This window comes from Canis aureus, chromosome 38, assembly GCF_053574225.1.
Source record: "Canis aureus isolate CA01 chromosome 38, VMU_Caureus_v.1.0, whole genome shotgun sequence".
Lineage (NCBI taxonomy): Eukaryota > Metazoa > Chordata > Mammalia > Carnivora > Canidae > Canis > Canis aureus.
The window spans coordinates 1,090,683-1,109,501 of record NC_135648.1 but is presented as its reverse complement, the minus strand read 5'-3'; the positions used below and the strand labels follow the sequence as shown (position 1 = coordinate 1,109,501).

General features: G+C 46.5%; 1 protein-coding gene and 1 long non-coding RNA gene across 13 annotated transcripts in view; one reads left to right on the top strand and one right to left on the bottom strand.

The window, feature by feature from the left end:
* The first annotated feature begins 777 nt into the window (after positions 1 to 777).
* On the top strand, positions 778 to 18,580 carry LOC144307186 (uncharacterized). 7 transcript variants are annotated; one of them, XR_013374120.1, is made up of 5 exons: positions 778 to 905; positions 2,204 to 2,320; positions 3,346 to 3,645; positions 5,980 to 8,829; positions 17,172 to 18,580. It is a non-coding gene; the product is annotated as an uncharacterized LOC144307186 (long non-coding RNA). The 7 variants fall into 7 exon arrangements; XR_013374119.1 differs by having other exon boundaries at positions 787 to 905; positions 2,201 to 2,320; XR_013374122.1 differs by having other exon boundaries at positions 800 to 1,339; positions 3,452 to 3,645.
* LOC144307183 (interferon-activable protein 203-like) overlaps positions 17,652 to 18,819 on the bottom strand; it is a 39,942-nt gene continuing 38,774 nt past the window's right edge. For all 6 annotated transcript variants that reach the window (XM_077886720.1, XM_077886723.1, XM_077886721.1 and 3 more), the window contains one exon: positions 17,652 to 17,996. In XM_077886720.1, coding sequence (XP_077742846.1) covers positions 17,928 to 17,996 — 69 coding nt within the window. In that variant the 3' untranslated portion in view covers positions 17,652 to 17,927. The remainder of the gene's footprint in view (positions 17,997 to 18,819) is intronic.

The window sequence follows — 18,819 nt, the reverse complement described above, 5'->3', positions numbered from 1 at the left end:
CCAATACCAATTGGAATTCCAACTCCAATTCACCATTCTGGGCCCCCTGGTTCTGGGGTCAGGTGCCCCCCCCCTCCCGAGCTCAGCGCAAGTTTGGTTCCTTCAGGGGGGCTGGGGGGGCGGGGGGTTATAGGGTGACCTAGTGTCAGGTATGGTGGCCTGTGGATTCCTCATCACAGCCTCGCCCGCCGGTTGTCATCCCTACGTTCACCGGTTCACCGGGTCTCACCAGTTGCACTAGTGGTCCTGCTAAGAAGGATGAGGGCTGGATGATGGGGACACCGAGGAGGGGAAAGGGAGAGGAGGGGGAAGGGAGAGGAGGGGGGCAGGGGAAGGGGAGGGGGAGGGGAGGAGGGAGAGGAGGATGGAGGGGGAGGAGGATGGAGGGGGAGGAGGAAGGGAGAAGGAGGAAGAAGGGGGAAGGGGGAGGAAGGGGAGGGGGAGGGGAGGAAGGGGAGGAAGGGGGAAGGGCAGGGGAAGGAAGGGGAGGGGGAGGGGAGGAAGGGGAGGAAGGGGGAAGGGCAGGGGAAGGAAGGGGAGGGGGAGGGGAGGAAGGGGGAAGGGCAGGGGAAGGAAGGGGAGGGGGAGGGGAGGAAGGGGAGGGGCGGGGGAAGGAGAGGAGGATGGAGGGGGAGAAGGGGGAGAAGGGGGAGAAGGGGGAGAGGGGGAGGGGGGAGGAGGATGAAGGGAGAGGAGAAGGGGAAGGGGGAGGAGAGAGGGGGGAGGAGAGAGGGGGAGGAAGAGGGGGGAGGAGAAGAGGGAGGGCGAGGGGAGGGAGGGGAAGGGAGGGGGCAGTGGGCCAGTGGGCGAGGCCGCGCTGCTGGAGCGGTGCTCCCTGGAGGATGCTCTGCGGGGCGCAGGGAAGGTGTGGAGGGGCCTGGTCTCCGCGCTGCAGGATACCTGAGGTGGGGTTTTCATCCCACACCTGGACGGAGCGCCAGCGCCGTGAGCTCCTGAAGGCTCGCCTCAGGGTGGGGGGCCTGGCCATTGTGGCGAACTGTTCTTTACGCGTGGGACACGAGGGTCGGACGTTTAACAACTGCGCTGTCGCCCTAACCATATTCCGAGCCCCGGGCTGGTCTCTTTCTTATGTTTTTAAACGCAAGAGACGCACCGCAGTCCGCGGCCCTACAGGGTTGACATTTGGGTGCATCAGGCGGAGGAGCCATTGGGCCTCCTGAATCAATATGAAGACAGCGGGGATGCTGGTGGCCGTGGGCGCGGGCGCGGGCGCGGGCGCGGGCGGCCTTGGCTGAGCACCTTCCCCCTTCGGGTCCTCCTGGTGCGCTGGGGCATCGCCTTGTAACGCCCTGTGCATCGGGGCCCTCGGCCTTCCCAGGTCAGGAGCCGGGCCCAAGGTCTCACGGCCGGAGGGGCGGGGCGGGGCGGGGCGGGGCTTAGGCCCCCGCGGGGGTGCCAGAGCCTGGGTGGGGGCTTGCGCAGCATCGCCATGCCGGAGGCCGCGGGAGGGGGGGGAGGGGACGGGAGAGGGGGGAGGGAGGGGGACGGGAGAGGGGGAGGGAGGGAAGGGGACGGAGAGGGGTAGGGGGAGAGGGGGACGGCAGAGAGGGAGGGGGCGAGGGGGAGGGAGGGAGGGGGACGGGAGAGGGGGAGGGGGACGGGGGTGACCACGCAGCAGCCGCAGGGGCGCGCTGGCGAGTAGGGGCGCTGGACCCCGGGCGCACGGGTGGGGCGCAGGGCTGGCGGGGGGCGGGCGGTGCTCTGGGGCGGCGGGACGCCTGAGCCATTATCTGGGACCCTTCCCTGGACGGGTTTGCTGGGTCTGGGCGGTGCCTTCCCGGAGGCCCGCCTGGCTCCCCCTCCCCCTCCCCCTCCCAGGGCTCCCGTCGCCGAAGCGCCCTGCAGACTCTTCCCCTTGGGCCCAACTGCAAGCCCTCGAGCTCCCACGGCGCCCAGGCCCAGCCTCCCCTCACCCGCAGGCCGGCCCTGCCCACGCCCCCCTCCCCGCCCTGCGCTGTCGGATGCACCTGCACTGCGAGGCCGCCCACGTGGGCACCTGCAGACCTGACCCTCGGCCCCTGCACCCCCTTCCCGGCAGTGACCCCATCCCGCACCCACTCTCCGGGGCCACACACCGGCCAGGACTTCTCCGCTCCCCTTCGTCCTTGCACGGGTAGAGGGCAGGCACGCATGTGTGTGTGGGGGGGTGGCCCACGTCTTTTACATGATTCCCGTGTAGCAGGTCATCTCCGCATTCCGAGGTCACACCTGCAGCCTGTCGCTGCCGGGAAGCCACAGTCATGGGGCCCAGGCCTGCCGGTGCCTCCTTTCTGCTGAGGCTGGATCTGGAAGTGGCCAGGTGAGAAGCAGGCTCCACGTGGGGCATCTGGCTGCGATGCACCTGCTCCTAGAGGCCTCTCTGGCTCACGGGGTGGGGGGGCCCGGGGCAACTGCAGGGTCAACTCCCTGCTCCGGAGGTGGCTTCGGGCAGGTGTTGACATCCCTCTGCCGCGGCAAGGCAGCACACCTGCTCACTGAGCCTCGCTCCTGCTGTGGAGCATCCCTGTGCGTGGGGCGGGGAGAGGACAGCCACTGGCTCCGGGGTTTCCTTCCCCGAGTTTGGGCTGCACTCTCCCAAGGCGAGCCCGTGACCAGAGACGTTGATAGTTTCTAATAACACTGCTGTGAGCATGTCCACCAAGTCATCGCATCGTACACCTTTTGAAAAAATCACATTGTGCAAAAGAAAAAAAAATTAAAGATTTTATTGACTTACTCATGAGAGACACAGGCAGAGGGAGAAGCAGGCTCCATGCAGGGCACCCAATGTGGGACTCGATCCCGGGACCCCAGGATCACGCCCTGGGCCCAAGGTGGTGCTAAACCTCTGGGCCACCCGGGCTGCCCACCCGCCTTCCCTCTTAAGTCTCAGATCCGTGTCACTGCCTCCCACAGGGGTAGAACCACTATGTGTTGCAAAGTCTGGCTCCTACCCGCCGCCGTCCCGCACGTGCGTGGTACGCTCATAGCTGACTTTGAACGTCTGTCCTTTGCGAGGCTCTATGACACGGTTTGACTTCCCTGCGTGGACTCCTCTCGTTCTAACCATGTCCTTCAGTTCAGATCGATAGCGTCCCCCCCATTTTATAGTTGAGGACGTAGACACGGGGAGGAGGGGTGTGATTTTGCACATGTCCTACGTAACTACGAACGGCCCAACGAGGGTTTGCACCCACGTGTGTCTGGCTGTTAGCAGCAGGTCAACGCAGCCTGACATCCTTGGGGGGGGGTCCGGAAATCCTGGGGGTGCGAGCAGAGTGGGCGCTGCTCCCTCGCAGCAGGTGCCACGCAGGGAAGCACTGGGTGGCCTTCCTTTTTTTCCAGGGTGCATCGCAGACAGACACCTTCTAAGGCGCCACCAATTTCCTCCCCCTGCCTGGCCTTTCTCAGTATGAAAACAATCTGTTATTTCTCTCCTGGATTCAAAAAGCCAGTGAGCCCACGGAAGACCTCCCCGCGCCCGCATCTCCCTCCTGCTTGCAGCGCGTTCCCTGGCTCCTTTGCCACCAGCGTGTCGGCCTTGCTGGCATTGTCCCGTGTCTCTGCAGCGCTCCATCACGTCTGCCCGCCTCATGGGCACCAGGGGAGTCACGTTGCCCGGTCCATCAGAAACACGTGCCCCAGGTGAGAACTCTCCTGTATCCCCTGAAGAACTCTCTTAACACCTCTGTGCCGGTTTTCATCGTCCCCCCACAAGACTCCCTCTTACCGTCCTAGGGGCTGGTCAACCTTTGCCCCGCACGCTCTGAACACCTGCACGGTGTTTGCTCACTTTATAGACAGACTGATTATCTTTTCCCTTATCAATAGACCCTTTTCCATATGTTCCAAATTTGAGACTTTTATTAGTTACACACATTGCAGACATTGTCTCCGTTTGGGACTTGTATTTTTACTTTGTGTACTGTGTATGTGTGTATGTGTGTTTCTTCCCACAAAGAGATTCAGAACTTGCATGCAGTTATATGCGACCAAGTTTCTCCCTCTGGCTTGTCCTTTTGGGCCTCGTTCGAGAAGCGCTGCCCCGTCTCACTGAGAGACTGTCCTGTGACTTCCTCGGCAGTATGCTCTTCCTGCGTAGGTGCTCAATCCACCTACATACATATTTTTTTTTTTTGTAAAGATTTTATTTATTTATTCATGAAACACACAGGGAGGGAGAGAGAGGCAGAGACACAGACAGAGGGAGAAGCAGGCTCCATGCAGGGAGCCCGATGTGGGACTCGATCCCAGGACCCCCGGGGTCATGACCTGAGCTGAAGGCAGCGCTAAACCGCTGAGCCACCGGGCTGCCCTAGATACATGTTTTGTATGGCGTGAGGTAAGGCTTCCGTGTTATGTGTCCCCACGTAGATTGCCATTTGTCCCTCCACTCCTAAGAGCTGCCCATCCCCTCCAGGCGATGCGTAACGCCACTTCATTATAGACCATTTTCATGAACACGTGATTCTGTTCCCACATTCTCTGGTTGCTGGTCGATTTTTCTCTGTGCCACTATCACATCACTTTAATCGTCACATATTCGCAGTAAGTGTTGATATCTAGGAGGATGGTCCTTCCTAACAGATCTCTTAAACTTGTGCACTATTTTTGTCCTTTGTCTTTTTTTTTTTTTTAAGATTTTTATTTATTTGTTAGAGACAGAGAGCAACAGAGAGCATGAGTAAGGAGGAGAGGGAGAAGCAGGCTCCCACTGAGCAGGGAGCCCGAGGTGGAGCTCGATACCACCTGGGATCATGACCTGAGCTGAAGGCAGACGCTCAACTGACTGAGCCACCCAGGGGCCCCTTGTCCTTCCTCTTTATCCTGATCTTGGGCTCACCCTGATGAGTGCTACCGAAAGCCTTTTGAGGCTCTGCGTGGAGTTTATAGGTTAATTCGATAAGTGGCCATTTTCATGTTATTGAATCTTTATTGATTAAAAATATCATCGATATCCTTATTTATTTAGCTCTTCTTATAAATCATTCAACAAAGCTTTAAAATTTTCTCTTTAAAGACCTTACACATCTTTTGTGAGATGCTCTCGAGTACCTCATAGTTTGTTACTGGAAATTGTACTTTTTTATTCAAGATTTTTTTTTTCTATTGGAGTCTTCCTGAAATAAAAAAAAGCGCAGTTTTTGTATGTTTATCTTATCTAGGAATATTGCTGAGTTGTTATTGTTGATATTTTGTATATCATTTTGGATATCTCACATAGATAGCAAAATTATAATGTGGGTATTGGCAACAGGACAGAAAAATCAATGGCATGAAATAAAGAATCCAGAAATGGACCCACTTATACATGGATAACTGATTTTTCACAAGAATGTAAGACTGAATGAGTAGAATCTGGTTTTATTTTTTTATTTCTTAAATTAAAAAAAAATTAAAGATTTTATTTATTTATCATGAGAGACACAGAGAGAAAGAGAGGCAGAGACACAGGCAAAGGGAGAAGCAGGCTCCCCATGGGGAGCCTGACGTGGGACTCGATCCCGGGACCCCGGGATCACGCCCTGGGCTGAAGGCAGATGCCCACCCACGGAGCCCCCCTGGGCTTCCCTAGAATTTGTTTTTAAAATACCTGTAGAAGGTATGCTATTTCCTGAGAATTGCAGAGGCATTGTGCAACCTCCGGAGACTCCCTTTCTTGGACATGGATCCAGGACGTCACCACAAGTTCTTAACCATTAATGCAAGCGTGCAGTGTTCCCTCCACCGCAGGCCTGAGGTCCCATGAAGAGAGGATCTCACTGGGCACCGCAGTCTGTTTCCCGTCCACGTACCCTGGCCCCTAGGCTGCCGTGGTCCCACCTCCCCTACCCACGGATCCTTCCCTTCCGACTCAGGGGTTCCCTCCCACCACTGATGACAGTTTCCATTTCCCACCATTTCATATCACTCAGTAAAGCACTGAATCTGAAAAAGTACCCGCAGGTGCTTTTCATTCCTGATTTTGTTCCCTGACAGCATCTGGCTTTACATCAGCATGAGCATCAGAGCCAGCAACGGAGCCTCTGCCCAAGGACCCCTCGCAACGTGAGTCTCCAGGTGCAGCAATCTAGGGTTGTACCTACGCCTTCAATAGCAAAAATCTCCACGGCTCTTGTATACTACTTGGGTGTGTGCACCGTGAACACCACCGCTTCCCACGCATGACTCTACAGTGGGTGACGGTGACTGTGAGTAGCAACCTAAGCCTACGGAGCTACCCAGGGAGACGGCTACAGCACCCGACCCGCCAGCAGAACTCACAGCGTGGTCTTTTCCTGGGCCGGGAGGTTAGACCGTGCGGTTCTTGGGCTTGGCCCCAAGAGGGCACTAACTACACGTGATTGCTCCCAGAACAACGTGGCCAAGGCCTCTCGGATTCTGAGCCAGGAACTGAATCTGGGCAGACGTAGGCTGACAACCTAGAGAGAGGTCTTTCGGTTTTTCTCTCAAATCTAGAATCCATCCTTCTCCCTGTCTGGGAGAGCCCCCAGTTTCCCCTCCGGCAACCTTTTTCCATTTTGCTATGGTAACAAGAGTCCTAGGATCTTATTATCCCAACTAGGTAAGCGTGATCCAGTATGGGACCACGGAGGACGCAGGACTGGCTGTAGCTGTGTGGCGCATTCAGGAAGCCGGCTGCAGTTCTATTCTGTGACCCCACCACGGCTTCCTAGGTCACCCTTAGGCCTCCTCTGGAGGGGAACGTTTACCTGTGCTGCCCTGAACTACTCTGGCAGGAAACCGGGTTTTGTTCTGTTGCCCGTCGCCCTCCATCCTTTTGGAATGTTCTCTCTGCCCGACCGCTGCCCGTCCACACTCCCCACGACCTCACCCCAGGGAAGGTAGAGGAGACCTGGGCAGACCGTGAATGGGCACAGAGCCGATGATCCGTGCTCGGGCCCGACTAGCACAGGAAGAGAGACGAAGAAGAGGAGGACCCTGAGGGCCAGAAGCAGGGGGCCGAGAGGAGACGTGATCAGGGCCTGAGAGAGCTCCACAGGATTAAAGCAGAAGGTTGAAAATGAAACTGGGATGATACGTAGAAATGTGCACCTGCTTGTTAAGGAAAGTGAGATCCTCGGGACCGCCGATGCCTCCTTGGTACCGCTGGGTGTGGGGTACGGTGGCAGCCGTGCTAGGGGTCATGGTGCGGTGACTCCCCCTGTCTCTGGAGCCCGTGTCTCTCCCGTGCCACCAGCGTGGAAGGGACATGTGATCCACACGCCTCCTGACACACCTGCTTCGTGGGACTAACTTACCTGTGGCACTAGTCCCCCTCCTGCCCAGGGCAGGGATCTCTCATGCTCCCCCGGCACAGAGCCTACCACTTTCTACTCTCTGAGACGGAGTGACAGAGAACCCTGTGCCCCATAAGACAGCTCACTCTACTCTCAGACAGCCCTACTAATTAAATCATTCCTCTTTCAGTAAATTCACAGATTGTCTTGTTCCTTTTAGCCCCAAACCACTCATTTCTATCAGAAACAACATCCAATAACTCTTCGCCTTCTGCTGCCTGAGAGTATCTCAAATAACTGACCGTGACCGTCTTGGTATTTTGAAAATCACGACTGGAATTTGGCTTTTCGTGATGAGATCTAACTTGGCCATCGACCTGGGGCACCGTAGCCAGATTATACAGCTGCGTTACATGGTCTTGATGAGGAGCCAGCATGTCATCCACCCTTCCATCTATGCGTCCTTTCAGTAAATACGCATTGAGCTCCTACGAGGCAACAGGAAGGTTCTGGTGATAAAACAGGGAGTGGAAAACAAATCCAAGTTTTGGAGAGTGTACGCTCTAATGAGTGAGGTCTAATTATTTTTCTGATGAATGAAAATTAATGAATTAATAAGGTGACATATGGCTTATAAATGAAGAAGATGGTCCTTCAAGACCAGGTGTCAAGGGAACCTAACAAAAGCCAGGAGTGAGGGGTCGTGGTATCAGATGAGGCCTCTCATGGCAGGTGACCATTGGGTTCAACTCTGAGAAATGAATAGGAGTGGATGGTGCTTCCGTCGGAGGGAACACCATGTGACAAAGCCTTGTTGCAGAAGTCGTTGGCTTATTTAAGGACTAGAGAGAAAACCAGTGTGAGTGGAATGCAGACAATCAGCAGAGGGTGGTTGAGATGCCCTTTGAGAGACACACATGGTGCGGCTGGGTGGAGCATTATTAGAATTGTCTTTGTTTTAAGAGAATCAGAAGTGATCAAAAGGATTTAAGCAGGGGAATGAAACTAGATTTTCGTTTTGAAGTGATGCCTCTAGATATTGTTGGGGGAAAATGTGATGGGCCAGTTTGACGCTGGAAACCACTCTAAGTCAGGAAGAGCTAGTAGTAGCTTTGATTAGGTCATAAAATGGAAATGGAGGAAAATACACAGACTTGGTCATAAAATGGAAATGGAAGGAAATACACTGAGCTGAAAGAGATTTGAGAAGAAGAACCAGGATTCATGACAGATTGGAAGTGAAAGGCTAGTGAACAAGCACTGTCAGGGAGGATGCTTTGGTTTCATTCAAATAATTACATTTGCCACGATGAATGTACGTATGCTACATGGGCTACAGACAGTCAGTTCTTTTCTGTAAAAGTTTTCGTAAGAGCTAAAAGGTAAATTCACTCCAAAAAAATAATTACAGTATCAAAATATTATTGGCATGGTCATTTCCCAGAAGTGAATGGTGCTTTATTTGTGTCTGATGCAGATCAGTGTCCCAATGCACATTATCAGAGATGTTGGTGAAACCCCAAAGATCAAGGAGCTTCAAGCTCAGCCCCTTGGAACAATTGTGAATGGGCTGTTTGCAGTCCTGAAGGTATGTTTAAATATATGGTTTTATATTGCTTACTAAGACTAGCTTATTCTCCACTAGGAGCTTGAAGAGGACTCAGGAATTATTCATTTCAAAGTCTCTCTATATAGAATAAAACCAAATGTAATAACCTCCTCCTCAAAACTAAAGAGCTGCAGAGTGAATATACTAAAACCAAAATACTTTAAAAGTGTCTTTATTTTCAAGAAACTGTCACAATCCTGGTTCAACTGCCTTTCATCCTTGTAGCTTCTGAAAGAGGGATTACTTCATACACAAACAGGGTCTGCCCTCTTGGCAATTTTTGTACCTTATACATAGGATCTGTATTCTAGGTGACTAATCCAGCCATCCTTGCACCTACCAGACTCCAGGGCAATTGAGTCAGGATGAGCTCCCTTCCTCCTCCTCCTTTGTCTACCCTTCATACTGGTGCATGCCGCTGCCTCCAATCGGTCCTCTTCCTCATGCCCCAACCTTGTTTGCACTGGCTCCTGTCCCTATAGAGAAGTGAGAGTGCAGACAGGAAAACAGTGGCATGTGCCCTTGTTAAGCAGGAATATATAACTCAGGCCAGACACAACTTAAGGAGAGACGCTTAAGAGTGAAAAAAATGTACTAGAAGGAACAGAAGGAGATAATTTTATGAGAAGAAAAGAAATTACATTTTACGAGGATGGAGTCACTGCAAGCAGAGGACGGGTAACTAATCAACTACTTCTTAGACTACATGTATTTTTTTCCATGCAAGTTATTAAGCCCCAAATTAAAATAAAAAGGGTCCATTCAGATCAAATTGGTCTAAACAGCATTTAATCGAATAGCTGATACATACACCCTCTGCAACTAGACTGCGAGCTTCCTGAGAATAGCAAGTATAGGCTACTGCAGCCACTGCCAGATTAGCAAAAACAAATCCAAAGTCACAACATATTGTCACAATAAAGGTCTGTTTCTCATCCACTGCAGCCTTGTGTCAGGTTTAGTTTGGGGTGAGGATAGGGCCCTGTGCTCTATTGTGGACATTCAGGGAGATTATCATCCAATAAATACTCATCGAATAAAATGGTTAATAGAAAAATGTTTATTATATATAGTTATACAAATCAAATGATGTAAGTTATAAGTAACCAAATTCACAGAACAAACATAACATGAAAACACTGTCAACCTCACGGATAATCTGACCCAATTAAGTAAGGAGTAAGATGACTCTGCTCCTATTTAGAATGTAGAAAATTAGGAAGAGTGCTGCTCCCACCACAAAATTAAGCCAGATAATCTACAAAAGTACAACCTTTTCTAAACCCATTAGAGAGCTGAGGCTGCCTAGCAAGCATCTAATGAAAAATCTAAGGAAAGAGAGATACCTCCAAGGAGAGAGAAGGTGCAAGCACTCACTCACATGGGAGCAGATGATAGACACTAAGTTCCCCATAAGATGGAAAAATTCAGCTAAAAGTTTTAATGGGTTGCTCAAGGGGGACTTTGAACTAGCATAAAAGTATAGAACCACTGAGAGTCTCAACCATAAGGAGAATTTACACCCTCTTGTAGGTCCTTCTCTGTGGGTCTCACTGGATGATATGAGAAAGATCGGGGTTGGGGAGACTAACCCAATGGGGAACATGAAGCCACGCCTGGATCCTCCCTTATAGAACACTAATCCTCTAAAGGAAGAGAGGCAAATTGTGCCATCATTAGGACATGGATAAAGACTATCACAACAGAGAGGAGAAAAAATTGATCTACTCCTGAGGAAAGGGCAGGAATAGGTCCTGGGAGCAGGATACAAAGGGTTCTCTTACATCTGAGGGAAGGGCAGGATCAGGAATGAAAGTGTCACCTATAACACTTAGGATACGATGCCTACCAAAGACCAATGCTGAGCCGGGGCAATATGGAATTCCCCCATCACTCCTCCCACAGCCTGCTGCTGGTTGCCAGGCTAAGCAAGCACCAAATAATAAGTCACCACAGTTGATTGCTAGGCATGTAAAAAAAATAATAATAGCTTCTTAGGTTCAGGTGTGAAGGACGAAAGCTAATGGTAGTACTAGAAGAAGTTTAAACACATGGTGCCCTGACAACAAATAGCACCAGTCAATCTCAAAGCCAGCTCAACTCCTGACCAGATTAATTCAACCACTATGGTAAAGTCCTAGCAAAAGATAACCCATGCTCATTTCCAGGTATTAATACTGTCTACCTCAGTCTCTACCATCATGGATAGCTTTTGGCAAAATTTGTGAGGCACACAAAGAAGTAGAAGAAAAATAGTCTGTGCACAAATCAATCTTGGTGCACCTGGGTGGCTCAATTGGTTAAGCCTCTGATTTTGGCTAGGTCATGATTTCAGGGTCCTGGGATCGAGTCCCATGTAGGGTTTCCTGCTCAGTGGGGAGTCTGTTTCTCCCCCTCCCTCTGCCCTTCCCTGCGCTCCTACTCTCTCTGTCTCTAAATAAATAAAATCTAAAATAAATAAATAAATAAATAAATAAATAAATAAATAATCTTTAAAAAGAAAAGGATACAAATCAACCAAAAGAAACAGAGTCAGGATTCAGATGTTGAAATGATCTGATTGGGTATTTAAAATAGCTGGAAAACATGTATCATTAAATGGACAATTTCAGTAGAAAAATGGAAACTAAGGAAAAGAATTAAATGGAATTACTAGAAGTGAAAAAACACAGTTATAGGGTTAAGGGAATTCTACAACAGAATCATCAGTAGACTTAGCAAAGGAAAGAGTCAATATCCTAGAGAGAGATAAAAAAAAATCACTCACTTGGAAACTTTAAAAAGAAAAAAAATCAAAAGAAAGGAAAGATTAGAGTATCTAAGAGATGTGGGACAATGTCAAGCAGTTTAAAATACCAATAATTGGGGATAAATATATGCCTCAATCTCTCTCTCTGTTCTCAGAGAGAGAGACTGAGGCATAAGAAATATGTGAAAAGAGATGAAGGCAAAGAATTTCTTAAAATGAATCAAAGATAAATCACCACAGACTGGAGAACCTCAGGGAACACCAGGCTGAATAAATATAATGATGAAATATTAGTAATGAATCACACACACACACTTAGGTTTACCATATTCAAACTGCTAAAAGACAAAGCAAAAATCCTGAAGGCAGCCAGGGCATGGGGTGGGGGTGGGGGGGTGGTAGCGAGGAGTCGCACAGACGCAGGTATAGGAATGACGGCAGACTTCTCACCAGAAACTATGGAAGCCAGAAGATCCTGTACTGATATCTTTGCTGTTCTGGAGGAAAAACTATCAAAGCAGAATTCTCAACCAGTAAAAATATTCAAACAGGAGGCAAAATAGACATTTTCAGACCCCTAAAACTGAGGTAATGTATTCAGGGTGGGACTGAATTAAAGGAAATGTTAAATATTTTAGGCAAGGGAGTTTACTTATTAAAATATTTATTTATTTTTTGAGAGATAGCAGGGGGTAGAAGGGCAGAGGAAAAGAGAGAGAGAGTGAAAGTCTCAAGCAGACTCTGTGCTGAGTGTGGAGCTCGTCATGGGGCTTGATCCCAAAACCACGAGATCACAACCTGAGCTGAAACCAAGAGTCGGATACTCAACCGACTGTACTACCCAGGTGTCCCTAGGCAAAAGAATTTAAAAACATGTGAAAATTTAAACCTATACAAAGAAAAGTACATTCAAGGTATTATAAAGTCTATTTTTCTTTTTTTTAAGATTTTATTTATTTATTCATGAGAGACACAGAGAGAGAGAGAACTAGGGACACAGGCAGAGGGAGAAGCAGACTCCATGCAGGGAGCCCGATGTGGGACTCGATTCCTGGTCTCTAGGATCACACCTGGGCTGAAGGCGGCACTAAACCGCTTGGCCACTCAGGCTGCCCTATTTTTTCTTATTTTTAAGCACTCTAAAAGGTAACATATTCAAAAAGAGGAGTTGGCAAAATATGTCTGTAAAGGGCCAACATATATTTTCCACTATGTTCCCTACAGTCTCTGTTATAGCTGCTGACCTCTATTCCAGCTCAAAAGTATTCTTGGACAATTCATGAATGAATGAGCATGCTTATGTTCCCATAATACTATATTATGGATGTTGAAAATTGAATATTTTTATAATTTTCATGCATCATACAATATTCTTTTGGTTCCCCACCTCCAACATCAAAAACATGTAAAGACCATTCTTTGCTTGTGGACTGTACAAAAACAGGTGGCATCTAGACAGATACAGTCAACAGGCTGGACTAAGCCTGTGGGCCATCGTTTGTCAATTCCTTGTCTGAAGCAAATATACTAGCAAACTGTTATGTGTTTATACAATAAACAAAAATAAAATATTTGGCAACAATAACACAAAACACAAGAGGGAGGAATTAGAAGTATGCTCCTGGACGGTCCTTACACAACATGCCAGGTAGCATGATGATATTGGAATACTTCTGATTGAAGACATGTGTTGTAAGCTCTAAGGCAAGGACTAAGAAATATTTTTATTTTTTTATTTTTTTTTTAAGAAATATTTTTAAAAGAGAAATAATAAGACAGCCTGTCATATTGGAGAAAAGATAGGCATATAGACTCAATGGAAATGACAATTCAGAAAGAGGCCCACACACATAGAATCTGTTGATTGTCTACAAAAGTAAAACCAGAATTCAAGGGAGAAAGGACCTTTTTTCAACAAATAGTACCAGAACAATGGAATATTCATATTTTTAAAAAAATGAACCTGGCCCATACCTTGCTCTCTACATAAAAATTAACCCAAATGGATCATTGACTCAAATGCAGAACCTAAAACTATAAAACTAGAAGAAAGCACAAGTGAAAATATGTGATGTTGGTTTAAACAAAGATTTCCTGGATATAACACCAAAAGCACCCAGGATACATTTTTTGATAATTTAACTTTATCAACATAAGATTCTCTTGGAAAGATACCTTTAAGGCATAGAAATGTATATCATAATTTGAGACTTAATATTTGATAGCCGCATAGCTGCTAACGATTCTATTCCCAAAATTTGTAAATAACTCTTAAAACTCTTTAAGAACTCCTTAAGAACAAACAACTGAATTTTTATAAAGAAAGAAAAAAAGATACACAGGTGGCAAATGAGCACATAGCAAGCTGCTCAAAATAATTCCTCTTTAGGGAAATTCACATTAAAACTGCTGCGAGATGTCATCATACACCAACTGGATGGGCTGAAATTGAAAAAGACTGGCCACGCCAAGTGCCGATGAGGTTGTGAAGGAGCCAGAACCCTAGGGAACGGTGGGTTCCAGATGACACAACCATGCAGGAAAGAGTTCCGCAGGCTTTTGTAAAAGTTAACACGTACGTACAAGTCTGAGCCCATGGAGGATGTAGAGCCAATGAAACGTTCACACCCTGCTTATGGGAACAAACAATGTTACAGTTTGGAAATTTCTTGTAAATTTAAACATACACTTATATAAACCAGCATCTTGCTCCAAGGTTTCCCAGGTGAAATGATAACCTGAGTCCACACAAACATCTGCATGTGGATGTTTATAGAAATTTTATGTGTAATTAGGCAAAAATGTACACAAGTCAATCATTCCTCACCTGGGGAATGGATAAGAAAACTTTGGTAGACTCACACTATTGAATTGCATACAACAAAAAAAGAATAAACTGCAGATACACAAGTACATGGATGAATCATAAATGCATCATACTATGTGAAAGAAGCCAGACTCAGAATTCCATATACACTTTTATTTTATTTTATTTTATTTTATTTTATTTTAGAGAGAAAGAGAGAGAGAGAGAGAGAGTGCTCACAGGCAGCAGGGCGGGTGCAGAGGGAGCGGGAGGGAAAGCATCCTAAGCAGGCTCCATGCCCAGCAGGGATGCATCTCTTGATGCTGAGATCATGACCTGAGCTGAAAACAAGAGTCCGACGTTTCACTGACTGAGCCACTCGGGCGCCCCATATATACATTTTTCACTCCACTTTGTGAAATTCTGGGGAAGGCGAAAGTATAAAATAAATAAGTCATGGAAATGAAAAGTACAGCATAGGGAGGATAGTGGATAATATAATCATGTTGTATGATGACAGAGGTGGACTACACTTATGATGGGTATTGAATGATGTTCAGAATTGCTAGCAATATGTTGTACGCCTACAACGAATATAACATTATATGTTGATTATACTTTAATAATAAATTTAACTTTTTTTTTTTTTAAAGAAGCTATGTCCGTGGTTGTCGGGAGCCTGGAACTGGGGGGAAGAGTCGATAATAAAGTAGTATGAAGGAAATCTTGGCTACAGAACTGTTCTAGATCTTGATTTTGTGGTAAACAACTGCATGCACTTGTAAAAACTCAGAGAACTTCGAGTGCCTGGGTAGCTCAGTAGGTTAAACATCTGACTCTTGATTTTAGCTCAGGTCATGATCTCAGGATCATGGGATTGAGCCCTGCATAGGGCTTCTCACTCAGTGTGGAGTGGGCTTCGCATTCTTTCTCTCTCCCTTTACCCCTCCCCCTGCTCGTGCACACTCTATAAATAAATAAATAAATAAATAAATAAATAAATAAATAAATAAATAAATAAAATCTTTAAAAAACCCTCAAAGAACTTTGCACTAAAAACAGTGAATTTTACTGTATGCACATTATACCTTAATTTAAAAAGTGAAAAGAAAATATGTACCACACAGGAAGATAAAATTGTGGATGTTTCTAATACTCTTTTGATTGTGTTTTTTTATTTCTCTGGAATAAGCACCCATTGCTTTTATAATAAATAAGATGAAATTATTTTTTAAAAGATTCACAAAGACCGGATCAAGGATTTTACTATTATTGTTATTGTTATTATTATTCTAATAATCTCTATGTACAACGTGGGGCTTGAACTCACAGTCTTGAGATAAAAAAGTTACATGCTCTACCAACTAAGCCAGCCAGGCTCCCACGGATCAAAGATTTTAAAACAATACGTATTTCTTATCCATTAAATTAATAATATGCAGTTTATGAATGTGATAATGATATCACATTAAGAATAATGTTCTCAGAGTATTAATTGGGACATCAATTGGGCAATATTATTAACAAATATATTCATATTCTATTTTTAGAATATAAGCTCTATTTTAGCTCTATTTTTAGAAATGAAAAAAAATGAGGCATTCAGTTTGGAGGTGCATTACAAAAACTCCATTTATACTTATTTAACATGGAAATATGTTGGCTTATGGGCGTCACATAAATATTGCTTTAAATTAAGAAGGATTCAAAATAATTGAAGTAACCAATGAGTTAAATGAGTCATGATGAATCCGTTATCGAATATGACCACAATTTGTGATAATGTTCTGACACATAAAAATTTATAACAGATAATAAATGCAAGTTACAAACAGCAGTGTAACAGCTTTCTTTACTAATTTTTACAGGGTAGCTAATTGCTAAGCACTTTATATAGGTGCCTTGTTTAATGGCCACCACAGATACAACTATTATGTTTTCACCATTATTAACTCTATTTTTACAAATTAAAAAATGAAGCATTCCATTTGGATGTGCATCTTCTAATCAGAGCAATGCCGTGATACTTTTGAGATCCTTGGAGATATTTCTCTGCCACTTGTGTACCTTAAAACCACTTGGTACAACTATAGGAATAAGGTGTTTGTGCTGGCAGATATACATCTCTGAGTTGTGAACTTCTCTTGGATCCCACTTCAAATCTAGAAGTTCTAGCTTCTCACCTGGTTCATGCTGGGGTCAAGGAGGAGCTCCAAAGGGTGCAAAGTGCAAAAATAGAAGATAGACCAGGTCCATGGTGTTGGGGATAAAGCTATTTAGGTGAAAACAAAATCAAAGACCCAAATAAATTCTTTTGGGTTGAGGGTCATTTCTTGTTCATCTCCCTTAGAGACACAAGGTGCTTGGAAGTAACAAGTTCAAGAGGGAATTGGCATGACGGTAAGGAAAGTCAAGACGGGGACTGGGCAGGTCACTGGAAGCTCATTCTTTAACTCTTAGTCACCATTGTCTATATGCTATAGAACAGTCAATTACAGAAAGTTCCTATAAAGTGACAAGAATATGAAGTAATAAGAGTCAGAACACGACGACTATGAGCATGTAGCTCAGAATACAAACATCATTCTGTGTGAAGCCATCTTAATCCTGAGGGTCCATAAATCAAGTTTGAGCTGGAGGAAGATTAGGTGGTCAGTGACATCTTTTCATCATCTCAGCATGAAATCTGTTCCCGAACCAGCGGAGTGATGTTACAATCTTAACAACTTCCCTCAATCTCTCCAAACTTCACTTTTTTCATTGCAGGTGATGAAACTGCTTTCCACCTTCGTGCAGCACGAGAACCAGCAAATAGGGTTGCACAGCTACTGAGCTATCGCTGTTTGAGTAAAGGAATGGAGCCAGTGACTCCACGGCACGAGAGCTGCAATCCCGTGCAACACAGAAGCGTCTTCCTGCAAATCCCCAAAAGGCGCCTCGTTCTGCAGCTCGCTGGCCATGACACCCCCTCAGGGACACCAATTCTGAATACATACCCATTGTTTTGAGCAAAAGCAATCCTTCTCTTGCACACAGGCCTTGGCAACAGAAGCACAGAGGATTTCCGTGTTGACCTGTGCCCTCAGCTGGGTTTCTCGGAGCCTATTCTTGACTCCAGGCTCACCTTGTCAGGGTCACCCCCAAAGTCTAAGTGCAAATATTGCTTTGGAGCCTGTGTGCCCGACCCTGATCTGCAGCCCACAAATGATTCTCTTTTAAGCAACACACCAATGAATTAGACTCCCGTTATAGCACTCTTTTAGGAAAAAATGTTTATTATTTTTTTCCAAATTATGAAAACGATACATGCAAAATATGGTATTAGGATGGCACAGCAAAGTATAAAAAAGAAAATAAAAACTACCCATGACCACTCTATTCCTTAGAATTGATAGATGGTATATCTATCGCTGAATTTCTCTCATGTATATATATATATATTTTTTTTCCCTCTGAACTTAGATTTTATCTCCATAGAGATCATTGTTGATGCCATCCATTGTTGATGTTCTTAGAAGGACATCATGGTGAGGTTTCCATATGTGAATCAGGATCGAGTGGTTGTTTCTTGTTCTTCCTGGACTTGATGACCTTGAAGAAGAGAGAGATAAAGACAGGACAGTTGAGACGCAGCTGATTCTACCTTTCTCTCTGCACTGACTCTATCTCCCTGCCACTGGCTGCATCCCCTTTGCTCTTCCTTCCTGTGAGGCTGTCACTCTCATCCATCCGCTTCAATGAATTCCCATCCTTTGAGTCACCCCCCTTCCCACCTTGGTTGAGACCCTGAAATGAGGTAATCACTCGCATACAGCAGGAGTACCTGTGGACAGGGCGGGAGAAGGAGCAGATGTACTCAATGGCAAGAGCTGAGGGGAAGGTTCTCACTGGGAAAACACGTTGGGAGGAGGGTCTGAGCCTGCGAGGGAAAGGCTGGAAGGTTTGAGGGCCTCAGAAGTGGAGAGACTTCAGAGTGTGGGCACTGCCATGCGTCTGGATGCGTCAACCTTTGTGTTGATCTGTGTCATTCTAGCCTTTGATAGTCTTCCCACAATCCTGCATGGATGTGTGTGACAAAGAGCATGGACTTCGTCCTGTACGACCAGCCCCTTCCGCTGTGTAGACCAGTCTGTATATAACACTAAAATAAAAACTGGTCCCTTTGTGTTTTGAGATATTCAGTGGCACCGTGGATCCTTTAGGTCTGGCATGAACTCTGTTTAACAGCCTCTGGGATAGATGACATTCCCCGCCTATTATAGATGAAGAACCTGAGGTTCCTGGTGTTTAAGTTCACCACCAGTTAGAAAATCACAGAGCCAGGATTTGAAACAAGCCTGCCTTAATGAAGCTCAAATTTACTAAATAATCTCCCTACTCTGACACATTCAATCAACTCTGTAATATTTAGCTA